The 18,957-nt window shown below is 32.0% G+C and overlaps 3 protein-coding genes across 9 annotated transcripts in view; 2 read left to right on the top strand and 1 right to left on the bottom strand.

The window, feature by feature from the left end:
• The window catches only part of Tcs6 (Threonyl-carbamoyl synthesis 6), a 35,098-nt gene extending 27,493 nt beyond the window's left edge, over positions 1-7,605 (bottom strand). For 4 of the 7 annotated variants that reach the window (XR_015040309.1, XR_004759410.2, XR_015040307.1 and 1 more), the window contains exon 1: positions 7,455-7,605. Coding sequence is in view for 3 of the 7 variants with exons in the window: in XM_035367732.2 (XP_035223623.1) it covers positions 7,455-7,492 (38 nt within the window). In the remaining 4 variants the exon portion in view is untranslated. The remainder of the gene's footprint in view (positions 1-7,454) is intronic. The other 3 variants (XM_035367732.2, XM_035367733.2, XM_035367734.2) reach the window with 2 other exon arrangements.
• A 3,591-nt stretch (positions 7,606-11,196) lies between these two features.
• LOC146998131 (uncharacterized) lies at positions 11,197-12,932 on the top strand. The gene is made up of 2 exons (XM_085812368.1): positions 11,197-11,479; positions 11,851-12,932. The coding sequence occupies exons 1-2, from the start codon at positions 11,218-11,220 to the stop codon at positions 12,213-12,215; spliced, it is 627 nt and encodes a 208-aa protein (XP_085668494.1). The 5' UTR covers positions 11,197-11,217; the 3' UTR covers positions 12,216-12,932.
• A 70-nt stretch (positions 12,933-13,002) lies between these two features.
• Positions 13,003-16,638, top strand: LOC118196308 (uncharacterized). The gene is made up of 2 exons (XM_085813481.1): positions 13,003-13,282; positions 14,742-16,638. Exon 2 carries the CDS (start codon positions 15,050-15,052, stop codon positions 15,974-15,976), a length of 927 nt encoding a protein of 308 aa, XP_085669607.1. The 5' UTR covers positions 13,003-13,282; positions 14,742-15,049; the 3' UTR covers positions 15,977-16,638.
• Positions 16,639-18,957: the final 2,319 nt, after the last annotated feature.

Here is an 18,957-nt window from a genome sequence, read left to right as displayed (position 1 = left end):
GTCTGCAGTTTTTTGGGTTGAATAAAATTCTTGCTTTCCTCAAAAAAGAAAACATTGGGCATGAGTCTCAAGAAAAATTGGAAGAAATCCAATTTTTAAATAATCTTCCTTTTCTGACAGATTTAACAGCCCATCTAAAAGCTTTAAACTTGAACTTACAAGGCAGAAAACAAAATATATCCCAGCTTTATGGACATATTGAAGGCTTCCGCAAAAACCTTAATGTAATGCAAATTGCAATGAAGGCAAATTTTAAACCATATTAAAATCAAACCATATCAAAATAAAAAATTCTTAGAACTAACATTTGTTAAAATTTTTTATGTGTATAACGTATGCTGTCACCAAGAAAATCTGCTTGGCGAGATTTGCGCCGGCGAAACGGAAAAGTACCGACATTTCATTGTACAGTCAAATATGCTGGCTAAGTGCTGGAAATTGTCTGCAGTTTTTTGAGTTGAGGAATAAAATTCTTGCTTTCCTCAAAAAAGAAAACATTGGGCATGAGTCTCAAGAAAAATTGGAAGAAATCCAATTTTTAAATAATCTTCCTTTTCTGACAGATTTAACAGCCCATCTAAAAGCTTTAAACTTGAACTTACAAGGCAGAAAACAAAATATGTCCCAGCTCTATGGAGATATTGAAGGCTTTCGCAAAAACCTTAATGTAATGCAAATTGCAATGAAGGCAAATAATACGGCACACTTCTCATATTGTCAGCAATTGAAAGAAAAAAATGACACAAATTTTAGTATGTTTCATGGAATAATTACTGATATCAAGAAAGAGTTCCAGGACAAATTCCAGGATTTTGATGCCCTAAAAATAAAACTTTCATTGTTAAACAACTCCATGGAGACTGGAGTAAGTGAGGTGCCTTGTGACCTTCAAATGGAAATTTGTGATCTTCAGGCCTATCTACCAGACTAAAAAGTGTGATGTCACTGAACATTTCTGGAAACTGATTTCTAAAGAATGTTTTCCCAAACAGCAAAAATTCTCTTTGCAAATGTTATCGCTATTTGGCAGTAATGTTTGGCATGTGAGTGAAAGTGCTTTTTCTGCTCTCAAACAAATTAAATCAAAAATGAAAAATCGCATTGAAAGCGCTTCACTGGAACTAAGCCTGAGACTTACTGAAATTACAGTAGACATTGATAAACTTATATAAAAAAAAATGCAGTCCCAATCATCACATTGATTTCTAGACTGTAAAATAAAGTGACATATTAAACTAGTGATTTATATGTAATTCATTTTCTTTCTTTAATGTCTTTGGCCTTCACTCTTCTAGCATTTGATTGGCCCTCGGGTAACTAAAGGTTGGACCACACTGATCTAAATCAGAATCCGATACTTATATATTAACACAACCACTGTGGCACATCTGGTACTTATATATTAACACACTGATCTAAATCATAATCCAGTACTTATATATTAACACAGCCACTGTAGGACAACTCAATTTTTTACAGATGAAAAGGCAAAAGTTACTTATCAGGTACAAGTTGGTGATTTTCAAAATTTTTTTAAAAAACAGTCTCCCATGTTATCAATATCTATTAAGTTGAAAAACTTACCAACAAATTAAAAGTCAACATACTTTAGCAATTTTAAACACAAATTTTAGTTGTTAAATAAGGATTTTGTGATACATTAAAAAATAAAACATTTACACTAATTTCCAAATATTTCTGTAATTTGTTTTTATGATATTCTTTTCCGCAAGTACACAGCAATCTGTTTTTGTTTAAAAAACATCAGAGAATGGCACAGACTCGTAGCACAAACCTCAGCAGCACTAATTATCTATCAAACACATCTCTTTATTGTTCCCTGTACAGATTTTGTGGCAAATTTCTGTACTTTCTGCAGAAATTTCACCGAATTTCTTCCATTTGCTATCAAATCCCACATGCACACATTTTAAAAGTAAGGAAAAAAATATCATTGTTTGTTTATAAAAACCATTGGAACTTGGAATACAACATAAAGAACACACACAAAACTGGCGATGTTGCTTAACAGAAGGACTGTTATAAGAATGGTTGCCTGAAAAGTGGTTAAGTACATGGTTGCCAGAATTTGGGACATTCTGAAAATTTGGCAACTAAGGTACTGGCATTAACGCATAAGTACCCATAATCATTATTTACCTTTAGCTTCTGAAAATTGATTCTTCCCCTTTTTCTTTCATCAATGAACAATATAAAATGTTTTGTCTTCTGTCACTGCTGCAGAAATTTTGTTTAGGTAACTACATATTAACACAACCAATTCGATACAATTTAGCAGTATTTTACAGAAGAGAAAGGATGATATATGATTGCAAATAAATCATTTATTACACAGACATTTTGAAAATCCACCAATAAATCTACTTACAGTGGATTTGTTTGAACATAAATTTTATGGTGAACACTTTAAGAACAGATTTAAAGCAACTGTTCCCTTTAAATGATTTTACAACAAAATATTGCATTCCTGTAAAACTTTTACTGTATTTTATTCCACGCATATTTGCCAAGCACATATTAATAATTGAGTTTAAAACAAAAAATACAAGTTGTGTATAAAAGACACTAGAACTTAGAATACAACAAAAAGAATGCATACAAAAAGGCACACTGCTTAAGTTAGAATGTGCTTGGTTGCTGACGTTTCATGCATTCTGAACATGTGACAGCTTCTACTAAGGTGGCTGCACTAAAACATAAGTATCTTTTTTTAATAGACTTCTTGGTTAATCTTTGGATTATAGTAACTTGGCGATTTTTTGGTGAAAAGTTGGCGACCAACCTAGCTAGTTTATGTTTGGACGCCATTTTGTTTTCACAAAGTAAAGGCATGTTTTTTTTTTGTTTCCCCCCTCAACATTTTTTTTCCAACAATCTGCTAGCCGAATTACACTTATGCTTGAACTTTTATGGAACAAAAGTACTTAATCATGACGAAGATTAGCTGCGAAATTGGGAGAAAGTGCAGAATCGCAAACTGCTTGCCACGTTTCTAAGAATTGCACATACACGGTATCCATGTAAACATCGACCTATTTTCACTTAAAAAAAACATCTCAGAATTGCACAAAAAGGGCATTGCGCACACTTTTGACTTTATCCATGTACACTGCTAAAGTCCTAGCTAGTAACCTTTATCACCTTACCAAAATGTCGCCAAACTACCCGGTACCATATTCCAAAGATTAGCTAAATATTAATATTTAATAATTTATTCAGAAATAATATTTCATAAATTGATATGAGTAGCTTGGTAAATAATGTATGTTTGATAAGCATCATTTGATTTATGGGACAGGTAGCCGATTTGGTTAATCTTTGGATTATGGTAACTTGGCGATTTTTTGGCAAAAATTTGGCAACCAACCCTGCTACAGCAAACTGCTAGTTTTTGTTTGGACGCCATTTTGTTTTCACGAAGTAAAGGCATTTTTTTTTTTTTACTCAACATTTTTTTTTTTTTTTCCAACAATCTGCTAGCCGAATTACGCTTATGGTAGAACTTTTATGGAACAAAAGTGCTTAATCATGACGAAGATTAGGTGTGAAATTGGGAGAAAGTGCAGAATCGCAAACTGCTTGCCACGTTTCTAAGAATTGCACATACACGGTATCCATGTAAACATCGACCTATTTTCACTTAAAAAAACATCCCAGAATTGCACAAAAATGGCATTGCGCACACTCTTGACTTTATCCATGTACACTGCTAAAGTCCTAGCTAGTAACCTTTATCGCCTTACCAAAATGTCGCCAAACTACCTGTTACCATATTCCAAAAATTAGCCGAAGATTTTAACATCAGCTGTGAAAAATATATCTTTGTTATCATAACATTTTCCGAGAAATGAGTTTATCCTTCTCCTACCGTTGTCAAGTTCCTAGCTAAAATAGTTTCTTGGAATCGATATTACAGTTATGTTGGACATTTTGAAGCTGAACCAAAAATGTTTTGCTTGAAGCTTTGGCCCTCGTATTGTTTCATTTAAGTCAACCAATCAGATATTTAAAGAGCAAAAATTCCAGGAAATTTATCTTCCATCATGCTGTTAAGGGTGGATTGTGTATGTGATACGGTTTTAGAATTTGTGGTATCTTTGATCATGACATAAATTTTTACTTGACTTCTAAACCTGCTCATCAGATGAATAAAAAACAGCATCAGAATGAAAGTCATCTTAAATTTTACTCTAGAATCATTTGCTAAGGATATTCAATCATACATCTGGAGAAAACTTATATAAAATATAACTATTGAAGTAGAAATAATGATGATGATCAGAGCTCTAAATAATTTCCAAAATCTATTAAACAAAAGAAAAAAAATTCCGGCTGTCACTTCCTCTTCACTACTTTAAAAAGTAATAAAAAACTACTGGTACTAGTCATTACAGCAGTGTTAATTTTTTAGTTACTCTTCTGTTATTCTGTGTTAACATATTCATTAAAAATTGTAAAATTTAGAAAAACCTAAAACACCAGATACAGTTAAAAACACAATTTTTATGATTAAAATTAAAGCTTCTATGCAAAAACAAACAATTCGGCCAGTGGGCAGGGAGACCAAATTTTCAGTGGACGATTTTGGTGCCAGTGGTCAAGAGGAAATTGAATTTGATGCATTAATTGACTTAATTCACTATTTTATTGAGAGTTTCAATTGTAAACAAATGGTGACCTCGTTAGGCGTAGCACCACTTTTAAATTATTGGTAATTCTATATTTATTGCTTGCAGATTAACAAAAGCATAGAAACCCGAAGATAAGAACAAAATAATTCAACCACTTTTAAAGCAAAAAAGGCACAATTTACCAACATATAAGAATAAAGATCCGAGTTGGGTAACAGGGTGGGAATATAGTATGTCTTGCCCTATATATATATATATCTTTGGTGTGGCCGATATCAGTGAAAAAGGCATATGCACAATAACAGCAGTCCCATCAACAAAATTTCAACGTTTCACAAAAAATACAAAAGAAGTCAGGGTTGATCTTTGGATTATGGTAACTTGGCGATTTTTTGGCGACCAACTCTGCTACAGCAACCCTCTATTTTTTTTTTCCCCCCCGCCATTTTGTCTTCACGAAGTAAAGACATGTTTCTTTTCTTTTTATTTACTGAACACTTTTTCCAACAATCTACTAGCCAAATTACACTTATGCTAGAAATTTTATGTAACAAAACTGCTTAATCATGACAAATATTAACTGCAAAATTGGGAAAAAGTGCACAATCGCAAACTCCTTGCGCGTTTTCCACAATAGCACATACACATAAACCATTTACACGTCGACTTATTTTTACTTAAAAAAACATCCCAGAATTGCACAAAAATGGCATTGTACACACTCTTAACTTTATCCATCTACAGTGCTATTTTCTTATAAATTACAAAAATTTGCATGAAAATGCAAAAAAATTCTGTGAATCTTTAAACTTGGTAAAAAGCACATATATGAAATTACCTGATCGTGAAAAAGTATATACCCTTTCCAAGGATGAACATTTCCATGTATAAAATAAATAAAATATCCAAAAACTTTTACCTCTAAATTATCTATTATATTATAAACGTCACCAACGAATTCATACTGCAAACATTACAAATGGTTACAAATACTTAGTGTCAAATATTTAAATTATTTCCATTCACGTTTACTTCAACTGAAATGTATACCAAATTTTTACAAACATAAAATTCACAATATAACTATCATTTAATTAAAATATCACTAAACCACGTACATGTCGACTTATTTTTACTTAAAAAAAATCCCAGAATCGCACAAAAATGGCATTGCGCACACTCTTCACTATATCCATCTACACTGCTATTTTCTCATAAATTAGAAAAATTTGATGAAAATGCATGAAAATTTTGTGAATCTTTAAATCCAGTAAAAATAACATATATGAAATTACCTGATCACGAAAAAGTATATACCCTTTCCAAAGATGAACATTTCCACGTATAAAATACGTAAAATATCCGAAAACTTTTACCTCTAAATTATCTATTATATTATAAACGTCACCAACAAATTCATACCGCAAACATTACAAATGGTTACAAATACTTAGTGTCAAATATTTAAATTACTTCCATGCACGTTTACTTCAACTGAAACATATACCAAATTCCTACAAACATAAAATTCACAAAATAACTATCATTTAATTAAAATATCACTAAACCATGTACACGTCGACTTATTTTTACTTAAAAAAACATCCAAGAATTGCACAAAAATGGCATTGCGCACACTCTTCACTATATCCATGTACACTACTTTTTTCTCATAAATTAGCAAAATTTCACGAAAATGCATGAAAATACTCAACGTATTCTACTCAAACGTATTCCAAAATACTACAAACGTATAACTCACAAAATCACAATCTTTAAATTAAAATATAATTAAATTAAAAACCACTACTTAAAATATAAATAAGCACATACATTAAATTAATAAAAATTAGATTACAATCCTAATTACTTTAAACTAAATCACTGGTAACATAACAATTTTCCAATAATACCATATAAATTTATTTACTCCTTACATTTAGAACAATGCATAAAAATAATATCCTCAAATGATTAAAGATACTAACTTACCTAATCTTCAGAATCTTCATTACGTGGCACGCACACTTCCACTATTTCACACAACACACAATGAAGCTTAATACTAAATAATATAGTACTACAGTTTTCCAAATTATCCCCCTTTTCCGATTAAAGAACTGTAATTCGTCCATTAATGTCACATGACATATCTCATGATCTCTCATTTCCCTCACACAAAATAATGCATAATCTGAACTGAGTACTTCTCACATTATTACCAAAGTCCTAGGTAGTAAACTTTATCGCCTCCAAAATGTCGCCAAACTACCAGTTACCATATTCCAAAGATCAGCCTAATATTTTGAAAACTTACGTGAAGGCATAGCTGAACACTATTTCCATGCTGTAAAAACATACAATCGGTCATATACGTTTCTTTCTCCTCATACTATTTCTTGTTCTGCAGCACACAAAAAATTTTGAGGTATTTTAAAATTTAAAAGAAAATTAATGTTCTTCTGATTTAATTATCGTCAACAATATGGTGATCAGAAATTAAGACACTTGTCATGAATATTTTCAGTTAAATAATAATTTCCTGCTTCAATCTTAAACTTTTACGTAAATTTATTTTAAATTTGAATACAAAAATTTTATTTTAATTTACATTATTTTTAACAGGTTACAGCGCGTACAGACAGCTGAATGATGCTAAGCAACATTTTGAATTTGGCTGTTACCAATATCAAAATATATTTCTTACATCTCGCATATAAAAAGCATCTATGTAAATGATAATCTAAATTATTTGTTAACTGCAGTATTATAAATAACTAAAAAGGAAAATGCAAAGGATACATTACAAACCCAAGTTCATCACAATTGTTTATATTCATTTCGCAGGACAAAGGATGTTATTTTGCAGCTACTTTAAGGCCTTTTTGCCAGCTAGTAGGCAGAATATACCTATCTACCTATGTTGAACTGCGGTGCTTAACCACCAGGGTGCCTGGGCGCCATAGCCCTACCTAAGGCTCCTATATACCTTAGCCCTACCCCTCATCGAATAACATGATAAAAGTTTCGAATTATGAGAAATATAACTGAATGTGCTAAATAATTAAATGAGCAAGAGTTTAAATTCATAATTGCTAATAGTTAAATACAAATTTTTTTCCTGAAGTACCTAATTACTAATCCATACATAATTAACTACTTTTTAACAACTATTTCACAGAAGAATACATGTACACACAAGAGAAACAAAATACGAAGTGCGACGCCTTAGTGCCACTAGTAAAAACAAAAAGCAAGAAAAAAGAACAATATACAATAAAGAATCTGAGCAACAATTTGCATAACACATATACAAAATTACACATTACTAACATTTAGGATCGCCCTTGGGCGTTTACTGAAATTGGGGTCCCTAGTATCATAACAATAGTTAACAACCACAGGATTGTCCAGAAGTTCCTGTTTATCATAAAATGCCCTAGATAGGCGGCGATAAAAATCAAAAAGATCCTCTATTCTTAACTCTTTACGAATTTGGCTATTCCGAATGTACCAGGGGGCATTACATATCATACGCAATACCCCGTTTTGGGCAGCTTGTAACTGCCTTCTCAAACTTTTTCACGAGTATGCCCAGACGGGGCATGCATAACTAAGAATTGGACGCAACATAGTTTTGTAAATGAGCAACTTATTATCAATAGATAGAACACTGTTTCGAGCAATTAAGGGGAAGAGTGAAGCTTTACTAGCTCGAAACTTCCTGAGAATATGTGTAACGTGTGGGTTCCATGTAAGAGATTTACTGAGGATCACCCCAAGATAAGGGACCTGCTTGACCCAGGGAATGTCCACACCATACATTTGCAGGTGAGTCGGGAAATTCTTCTTAGTAGTAAACAGTATGGCATGTGTCTTGTTGACATTCCCTTTGACTTTCCATTTGGTCAGCCAAGTCTCTAGCGAATGGATGTGGTGTTGTAGCTGTTGTATTGCTGAACTAACAAATGCACTTTGCGTTAGGTTCGCTGTGTCGTCTGCATACATGGCTAGTGTTGTGTTGTGTGTAGTGTAGATGTCGTTCACATAAATATTGAATAGGGTAGGGCCCAGAAGAGATCCCTGTGGAACACCAGCCCGTATAGGCCGGTTTGTGGATAATGAACCAGAAACATGAACGACAAAGTGTCTACCGGTTAGGTAGGATTTAATTATGTTTGTGATGTAGCCTGGGAGTCCCAGGTTGTGTAATTTGTATATGAGGGCATCCAGCCATACTCTATCGAAGGCTTTGGCGACATCTAAGAAAAGTCCACCAGTGACACGATGTTGTTGCGTCCCACTGCTTATTAACTCAACAGCTCTGTAGAGTTGATGCGTTGTCGAGTGCTTACGCCTGAACCCAAACTGATAGGGTATGAGGATCTTCTGCTCATCCAGGAAGATGTTTAGTCTATGTAGGATAACTGCTTCCACGATTTTGCTAATTGAGCTTAGCAAACTGGTTGGTCGGTAACTCTCAGGAGCAGTCGCAGGCTTGTTGGGCTTAAGCAGAGGGACAATCTTGGCAGTTTTCCAACAAGTTGGGAAGTACTGCCATCGTAGTATGATATTCACTAACTTGGTGAAGTAGAGTATTATCTTGACAGGGAAGTGCTTGATCATCTCATTTGTGACCCCGTCTACTCCAGGGCTCTTCCTTTTCGCAATTCGCATGATATAGAGACAGACCTCCGATGGCATGGCTGAGATAATGTTGTCTGTGCATGACTGTGTTGTAAATTTGGAGTGGAAGTCAGCAATAAGCTGTTCAGTGTCTGAGTCTGAAATGTTGTTAATGCAGAACTGAGATTCCAGATGCTGAGCTAAAAGTTCTGCTTTCTCAGTTCCGGTGTAATGGATCCGTTGAGGGCCGTGAAGGGGCGGAATGGCGTTATAGCATTTTTTGTACCTCTTCACTGCTTTCCATAAGGAGTTATCCTCTGCAGAAAGAGATCTGAGGTAGTTAGTCCAGCGATCTTGTGAGAGTTTATTTGTAAGAAACTTGACCGCTTCGCACAGGCGATTGAAGTTCCTTTCATCATCACGGTGTCTGGTACGTTGATACGCTCGTCTTGCAGCATTTCTCTCTTTAATCAATAATCTGAGCTCTTGAGGCTTGTGTTTCATACCAGGTTTAACTTCAACTTGTGCTTTCGCATAAGCATTTTGTATATTTTCAGTGAGGTCTTTGACCAAACTATCAATGTCACTCCCCTTGTGTATAAAAATAAGTCCGTGTAGAGCAGAGTTTATGAATGCTACAAACGTGGACAGAACCGGCGATCTAGAAGTCTGAGGATTTTTCCAATAAATTTAGTACTGTCAAATAAAAAGTTGAGATTGTACCCATGAGCCATATAGATGCGATGCGAGAGAGATAATTTTAAATCAACTGCAACTTACACTACAGTATTTGTAAACATTTAGTAAAATATTCGATAAGAACTTTCACCGCGGAAGAGATAACCCAGCGAAAGTTTTCTCTTATGAATTGGAAGTGTGTGCGGACTGGCGCTGCGATCACGAAAGCTGGAGGCAGTGTCTAAACATAGCTCCGAAATTTTTAAATAAGTGTTTCAGTAAATGTTTTCAACTCTCTAAAAAAGTTTAATGCACCTTTCCTATGCAATGTCTCATTCATCAAACTTAAAAAAGGAAACTTCGCTTCTAATTTCGCTGTTCACTATCAACACGAGAAATCCAAAAGAAACCCTGACACGGAATATTCAGATAAGTAACATTCTGTTCTCTATACAATATCTTATTCTCTATGACTAAAGTGCCATTAAATTTCTTTATATATTATTTTCATAAGATTCTAGCATTATACAATAGTTAGTAATAGTAGCATGACATGTGGTTCTTTTCTTCGTAACTATTCCGTAGAGACGCCACATTCCTTATCGGTAGTCCGTTCTTATCAGCAATTCACACCCTTCGGAGGCCCCCCTTTTCGTGCTTAGGAATTTCTTGAGAGGGAAAAATGGCGATCTCTTGACCATCGATGAGTATAGATTGTGATTTTTGTAACTAAGATCCCCGACTTTTTTTTTTTTTTTTTTTTTTCAGGTCTCAAACTAAGAATTATGAGCAAATATAAATACAGTGTGATGAAATTTGTTAAACTTGTACTATAATAAATTACAACGGTTAAATTAATAAATTAATTTTATATTTAACTAATATTTAAGGAGCGTAAATAACGATCTTATCTTAACGGACGACCGCTAAATTTTACGGCTCCAGTAACCGTAAGGACTGTTGGTTAAATTGACAGGCGTCTCAAGACCAGAAGAGGAAAATGCTTATCTTCACTGTCATTGGCTGTATACCACGTGACACTCCCGAAACGTTTAGGCAAAGAATCTGTAAGAGATTCTTTGGTTTTAGGCGCTATTTCTGGTTTTTCGCCAACTGCAATTGTGTTTCTCGCCAATTGTTAGCGCTTTGTTTAAATCAAGGATATTGCTTTTTTTTTATTATCAAAATGGATATGTTTAAATGTAAATCTTGCAGTTCATCTTTTTATGCGAAAAGATATTTGAAAGCGCATGAGAGGCGCATGCACAAAGAATACACGAATTTAAATAATAAAGTTGCACCATTTTCGTGTACGTATTGTACGAAGCAATTTTGTACAAAAAATTCTTTAGCTAAACATAGGATACGTATCCATAATATAAGGCGAAGTAATATTAAATGCGGCGAAGACGAATGCCGGGAACTATTTTCTACTACAGGAGATTTAAGATCTCACTTAGAGACTTGCCATAATTACAGCAATATGACCAAATGTATAAAACTGGAGTTTCAAAAAAAGCAAGGTATGCAATGAACTTTTTATTATTTTGTTTTCCTAGTTCAATTATAAATAAGCAAAATATATTGCGTAACTTCTGTATATAGCCCTTAATCTTTTTACATTAAAATTAAATAGCTTCATTAAAGCTAGTTCAGCAATACATTTATTTGAAGAAACACCATATATATGGTATTATTAATTTAAGCTGTTTCAGCACACAAATATGCATTTATTTGAAAAAATTAACAAATTAATTACTTTGAAACATATAATTTCAGAACACTATAGTTTTAACAATTAAGATTATTTTTCTGTGTGGCTGCAATCTGCATATTTTTATTTACTAATCAGATGCCCTTATTATGAAAATTTATACATTTATTTATTTATTAGACTTTTATTCATGGCTATCGGATGAAGAAAGAAAAACAAAGACTCATTTTGTGGTAGATTCATCTGGGCAGAAACATAAAAATTACACCAGGACGCTGTTTTGCTGTAATAGAAGTGGGACATACAAAGCAAAAGGCAAAGGTGAAAGACAGCTAAAAGCACAAGGGACTTCCAAAACAGGTTTCTCTTGCACAGCTACTGTCATACTAAAAGATTTTGGCAATCGTTTTGAAGCTGTATATTTTAAAGAACATTACAAGCATGAAAAATCCCTTTGTCATCTCCCTATTCCTAAACAAGAAAAGCAAAGTATAGCAGGCAAGTTATGTGTTAGACCGTATTTTGATTGTATTAATTTCTCTTAAATAAAACTATAATTACTTATGCAGTTGGAGCCTTTCTAGCTGTCATTAATATACAGGTGGTTCAAAATTCCAAAAGTGAATGAATTTTAATATTAATGAAGTTGATAACGAAAATCATTCATGGAAAATTCAGATTGGGAGAGAAACACGCGAATGTGAAATTTAAAATTAGGCTTAACAGCAGACTTAATTTGCATAGATTTTAAATAAAATTATCAGCTTTGAGGACAATCAGACACAGGTATCTCTTCAGGAGTACAAAACTTTTGCAAAATGGAAGGAGTGGGTAGAGCAAAGTAAAGATGAACGTAACACTCTGCTGTGGAAAATAATAATGAAGCATGTAAAACCAAGATATTATAATTCTAAATGTGTTATGAAGGAATTAACACATTTATAATTCTAATATCTTAATTTGTTATATTACATTACTGTTTTATCTGAATGGTTCAATGTTTGTGTTTCTCTGTCAACTGCTTTTAATATAAATTTGGATAATTCTCTTGAAGAAGAGGGACCTTGAAAATGCTGAAGTTTGATTCAAAATCTAGATGAAACTAAGATTAATATTTTGCCTGATTTAAAATTATGGTAAATTGTTTTCTCTTGTATTTATGAACAGCATATTAAATATTTATATAAAAGTGATTAATTATCTATATTTAAGTAACCTGAGATTTGTAACAATTGTTTTTCTTATTATTAAATTAAGTATCATATTTCTTACTAGATTCACTATCATATCTGTTTACTTCTATTTCTGTATAGGCATATTTGTAAATTTAAAGATACTTTTTTTATTCCATTAGTTTTTAGTATATAAGATACATCTGTCATGATATTTACATTTTTCAGTAACTATATTATACTAATGAGCTAATAGTCAGTTTAGAGTTTTCGCCAGTAATCTATTGTCACATTTGTGAACAGGTGGTGTGGCTACACCGGACGTTGCCAGAGCGGACACGTACAATTTCGCGATCAGAGCAGACACTTCGAAACTCATCGTGGTTAGAGCTGCACATCTTTTCCCCATCTTAGAACAGATAAAGGGTGCAGATAAATAAGTAAATAAATACTTTTAAAAATTGCAAATATAATTTAAAACAGTATTTTAAGTGGCAAATCTCTTTTACCGATGTTCTCTGTTTTTGCACTCGATTATCGAATTACAATGATAAATACATTTTTGCCAATCATATTTAATTATTTATATGTATTTAAATTGTTATGATATTATAGTGCGAATGCATTTTAAACATAGCGAAATGTAATAAAAATAAAAACTTTTGTGTAAATATAAAATGTAATAAAAATAAAAATTTCAGGGATTTTGTGGAAAACTGTATTTTAGAGTCAAATGTTAGAACGGGTGCAGTTACCATAAAATTAATTAGCTGCATTAATGTAAGTAAAAATAAATATTAGAAGTAAAATATACAAAACAGATACTAGTAAATAAATACTAGCTATCCTTTATTATAAAGGCATAAATATAATTTACAATTTAGTCCAACCTAGTTACAAAACTTAAAGATTTTAGACATTTTTCTAAATTGTTTGATGTTTCGAATTCTTTTAGGATGTTTTTAATTCTTTCATCCAATTTTACATATGCTTTTTTCCTTGTTATTTCAGGGTCGCCTAATTCTCTGGCTTTCAAATTAAAAGACACTTTTTTGTGTTTCTTCTTTTAGTATTTTAACTAATAAGTGCACAATAGGCTGGTTTCTGCCAGTGATTGTGTTTAATTTAGAATTCCACCTTTCAACAGAATTATTTGTCTTATGATGCTGTCCATGTACATTCCGTAGTTTAATGGGCATATTTTGATTTTCCATTCACTACTCGACAAAAGAATCAATGAATGTGGTAAGTTTGTTAGTGCTAAAAGCTTTTTCCTATACAATGCTCTAAGTATCATCTACATGTTCTATTGGCAAGTAAGCTAAGGCAGAAATCATTCTACAGACATGTCTTATGTGTTCGTTCTCTTTATATTCCTTTATTACACCCATTTCTCCCCATTCATCTTATGTCACAAACATTGATTAAAATGAAAGTTACAACCGAATATAGTCGAACTGGGAAATTCTAACATACAGCTATTGATGGCTGCGGCTTCAAAATCAAATTTTATAATGTCCGGCTTCTACTTAGGGTACCAACATTTCACTTCCTGAAACATTGCAACTTACGTTGTGTCTTAGAAGGCAGAAATGCAAAAAGCGCTGGATAAATATTGGTCTCAGTTGCTGTACTCCTTAAGTTGATGTTCAAATTTCAAAACACTTACTATTTTATATATTGTTGAAAGAATTCATTAGGGCAATGAAATGTTCATTAAAAAAAATTTCAGTTGCAAGCTGATATTCTAATATCATACCATTGTTTGCATGGAATTCATATTTAGTAGGTATAAAATAATATAAAATTTTCTTTTCAAGTTCATATAAATGAAAAACTTTATTTTGCATATAGTATATATAATTTTTATCTCCTAATTATCTTTTTAAATTATTGCAGGGGGTGGAAGAGAAACGAATTTTGCAAGATGCAAGATTCTCTTCGAGAGATGACATTGAAACAAAACAGTTAATAACGAGAAAAGACCTGCATAACATTAAGAGGGATTTTGGTCTGAGCATTAATTCTAAAGGATTAATTTTAACAGATGATGAGACAAGTGTTTGGTCCTGGGTTAATACGATGTCGCAAATGGAATTCAACCCCGTTCTGATGTATAAACGTCAAGGAGAAAAATATGCAAATGTAAACGAAAATGATTTCATGTTAGCAATAATGACAGAATTTTAAAAAAAAAAAAAAAAAAAATGTTGATAGAATTTGGTAATGATAGAATCTGTATTGATTCTACACATGGAATTTCTGCTTATGGATTTGAACTTGTAACATTGCTTGTCGTTGATAAGTATGAAGAGGGCATACCAGTTGCTTTCTTAATATCATCAACAGTATCAGAAAAAATTTTGGTAAACTTTTTTAACTGCATCAAAAAGATCATTGATATCAAGCCAAAGGTTTTCATGAGCGATGATGCTCCCATGTTCTATAATGCATGGGAGCATACATTTGGTTCTTGCCAAAAATTATTATGTGCTTGGCATGTGGACAGAGCATGGAAAGGTCATTTGAATTCTGTGCCAAAACATAAAAGACAAGCAGTGTACAAAACTTTAAAAACTTTAATGTATGAATTAGATGAAGAAATGTTCAACAAAATGTTAAAAACATTTTCTGAGCAACTATGTGAAGATGAAGACACGCGAGAATTCCATAAATATTTTATGACATACTATTTTGAAAGAGCCAAAATGTGGGCATACTGTTTCAGAAAAGGGGCTAAAATCAACACCAATATGTATGGTGAAACATTTCATCGGAAATTAAAATATATTTATTTAGATGGGAAGAAAACCAAACGGGTTGATAAATGTATCATCGAGTTAATTAATCTTGTCGATGATCAAAAGTTTGACACTTACATAAAATATCAGAAAGGAAAAATAACAAAGAAGACAACAAAAACATTTCAACGTCATAAAGCTGCTGAGCTTTTAAATGCTAACTGTGTAAAAAAAGATGATGTATGGGAAGTTTCATCAGAACTGGGAGAAAATTCTTATAAAATTATCAGAGATCATGTTTGTAATGATTTATGCCTCATAACTTGTAGACTTTGTTCATGCTGTTTAAAAGACTTTGTTCATGCTGTACATGCCATGATTATTCTATTTTAAATAATATGTGTAAACATATACATTTTGTAATCATGTCTGAAAAAAAGACAGAACCTTATATAGGCCCTCTAAACAGAATACCTACTAGGAATAATTATGAATATTTAACAGTAAGTAAAACATGCATTAGTGAACTTATTCAATCTTCATTTTCAATTTCTGAAAAATTAAACTGCATTGAAAATATGGACATTAATCTTGCTACACAAATAAAAAAGCATTTAAATGCAATTGAACATTTATTAGAAGTTCCTTTGTTAGATAAAGCACATGCTTCAATTTCAAAAGAACCAACAAATAAAAAAATTGTTCCCCAAAAGAGATTTTATTCAGTTAAAAAACGAAAAGTGTGTAAAAAAGTACAGTTTGGAAATCCTTCAACAGCAGAAAAAAATAATACCAAACCTATTTTATTAAATCAATTAATTGTTAATTCAGATCCCAGCTATGATCATTTGTATTGCAGTGAATTGAATGCCAAAAATTTAAAAGAAAAGTCACTAAATAATGTTTAAGAAAATTATGCTATTTAAGTATTTTTAAAATTTGTGTATTTATAACAAATTATTTGATTTTTATGTAACTAATCTGGATGTCTCATTTTAATTTAATTATGTATCTTATTATAAATTTAATAAAATTGTTATAACTGTTCTACTGTATATCTAAGCTATGCATTTATTCTATACTTAATCTACGCATACATTAAATCTATTTATAGTCATGCTTTATAATAACTATTCTACTGTAAATGTGAATTACACATTTATCATATACGTAATCATTGTCCAGTTAGGTGATAGGATTGTTGATGTTTCTTTAAATAATGAGTCCAGATAAGCAGGATGGTATGAACAATTTATTAGGAGAATAGGCACAATACTATTACACACAGAACAAAAATGGCTGAAAACAAATCAAGGAGAATAGGGATATTTAGCAACTCACTTTTAGCTCATGAAATAAATTCTAAAGTTTCCTAAATCACTCTCTCAGGATAAACACTAACTTGTAATTCAGCTAACTGCAAAGTCTGGCACCTAATTCACAAGCTCTCTTGTTCTCAGACCCGTATTTATACTCTGCAGGATGTGTTATGCAAGATAAATGCAAAGTTCGTTATGACACGAAAACCTATTTTCGAAGCCCTGTGACCAATTCATCCAGAAGTTTCTAGAGCCATACTGCAACAGGCATCTCAAGATAGATAACGCAAAATGCTTATCTTTACTGTCATTGACTATATCACATGACAGTCCTGAAACGTTGTTGGCTCTATTTCTAGTTCTCCTCCAACTGCGTATCTCGTCAATTGTTAGCAGTTTGTTTAAATCAAAGAGCTTGCACTCCGCTTTCTTTCTTTTTGCTTTTATTACTGAGATGGATATTTAAACATATCCATATTATATAAATATTTAAACATAATGCAAATCTTGCAGTGCATCTTTCTATGTGATGAGATATTTAAAAGCACATAAACGTATGCACAAAGATACCGTCGCTAAAGTTACGCCATATTCGTCATCAATTTTAAGCAAACACAGAATATGCATTCATAACGTAATGTGAAAAAAATATTAAATTCAGTGAAGTAGGATGTCTAGAACTGTTTCTCACCACAGGAGATTTAAGATCTCACTTTTAAGTTAGTTTTAAGTCACATTAAGATTAAAGACTCGCCATAATTATAATAACATGATAAAATGTATGAAACTTAGAGTTCCATAAAAAACAAGGTTTGTAATGATCTTTTCCTTATTTTGTTCTTTAGTTCAATTATAAATAAGAAAAATATATTACGTGACTTCTGTATATAGCCCTTAAACTTTTTATATTCAAATTAAATAGCTTAATGAATACAGTGTTATTCATTAAAGCTATTTCAGCACACACATTTATTTGAAAAAACATATATATGGTATTATTAATTTAAGCTGTTTCAGCACACAAATATACATTTATTTGAAAAAATGAGCATACATTAATTACTATAAAACTTATAATTTCAGAACACTATAGTTTTAACAACTAAGATTATTTTTTGTGTGGGTGCAATTTGTATATTTTTATTATAATGTCTTATAAAAATTTAACAAAAAATACAACTTATTTTTTTTATCTACTGCCATGTATAATTTGTTGTACTACTTGTTCCTTAATATGGAAAAGTTGTTATAAAAGTGCACAGTATGGCTCATAATTTAATTTCAATGTCTCACTTTAACTTTTTTTTTTTTTTTTTTTTTGTCTTTTGACCAGGAGAATTTATTATGAATTATTATTATTGTTTTACATATATTATTATTAGTTACTGATGAAGATCAATAATGGTTTTGGTTTGGTTTATTTAATTACGGCTATCTGCCTAAGGGAAGGGATGCCTTCGTGGAGGACTTTCTAAGGGAAACTGGCTCGTATACACGTTACACATGGGAAAAACCATGAAAACGCCCATGCAGCCAGCCCATTCACAGGATTCGAACCTCGGACCGAACTACCAGTGTTCAGTGTCTTAACCGCTCGGCCTCTGGTGGGCTATATGAAATAACGAAAATTTGCTATCTTTGCTTTATTTCCAGCATAAATGCAAGTGTTTATTTTAGGAAAATAAAGCTGAATAAAATTTGTATATTTTTGCTAATTTTTTGAAAGATAATTTTAACTATTTCATTTGTATTATGGAGAATAACGAGAATGAAACAAGTAAAAACCTTTCATCAGATAACAAATAAGCGAAGATGCCAAATTTGAATATTAAGCGATAAAAAATTTTGAGAGCACACTACTCATACTTATCTCAGATGTTAAAAATCTGTTGGTTTATATAAAAAGTTGACTAATTCTTAATACAGAATACTATAACAATGCAAGCACTGACATAGTTTTCATAACCCTACATTTAAAAAACATTATAATTTAAAGATATAGCTTTTCCTGAAAATACACCATAAAGTACCACATTTAACCAATTTGTTACAAGC

The sequence above is a fragment of the Stegodyphus dumicola genome, chromosome 3 (genome assembly GCF_044657685.1).
Source record: "Stegodyphus dumicola isolate Sdum_Otavi_A_Nest chromosome 3, ASM4465768v1".
NCBI lineage: Eukaryota > Metazoa > Arthropoda > Arachnida > Araneae > Eresidae > Stegodyphus > Stegodyphus dumicola.
This window is presented reverse-complemented; position numbering and strand designations above follow the sequence as displayed.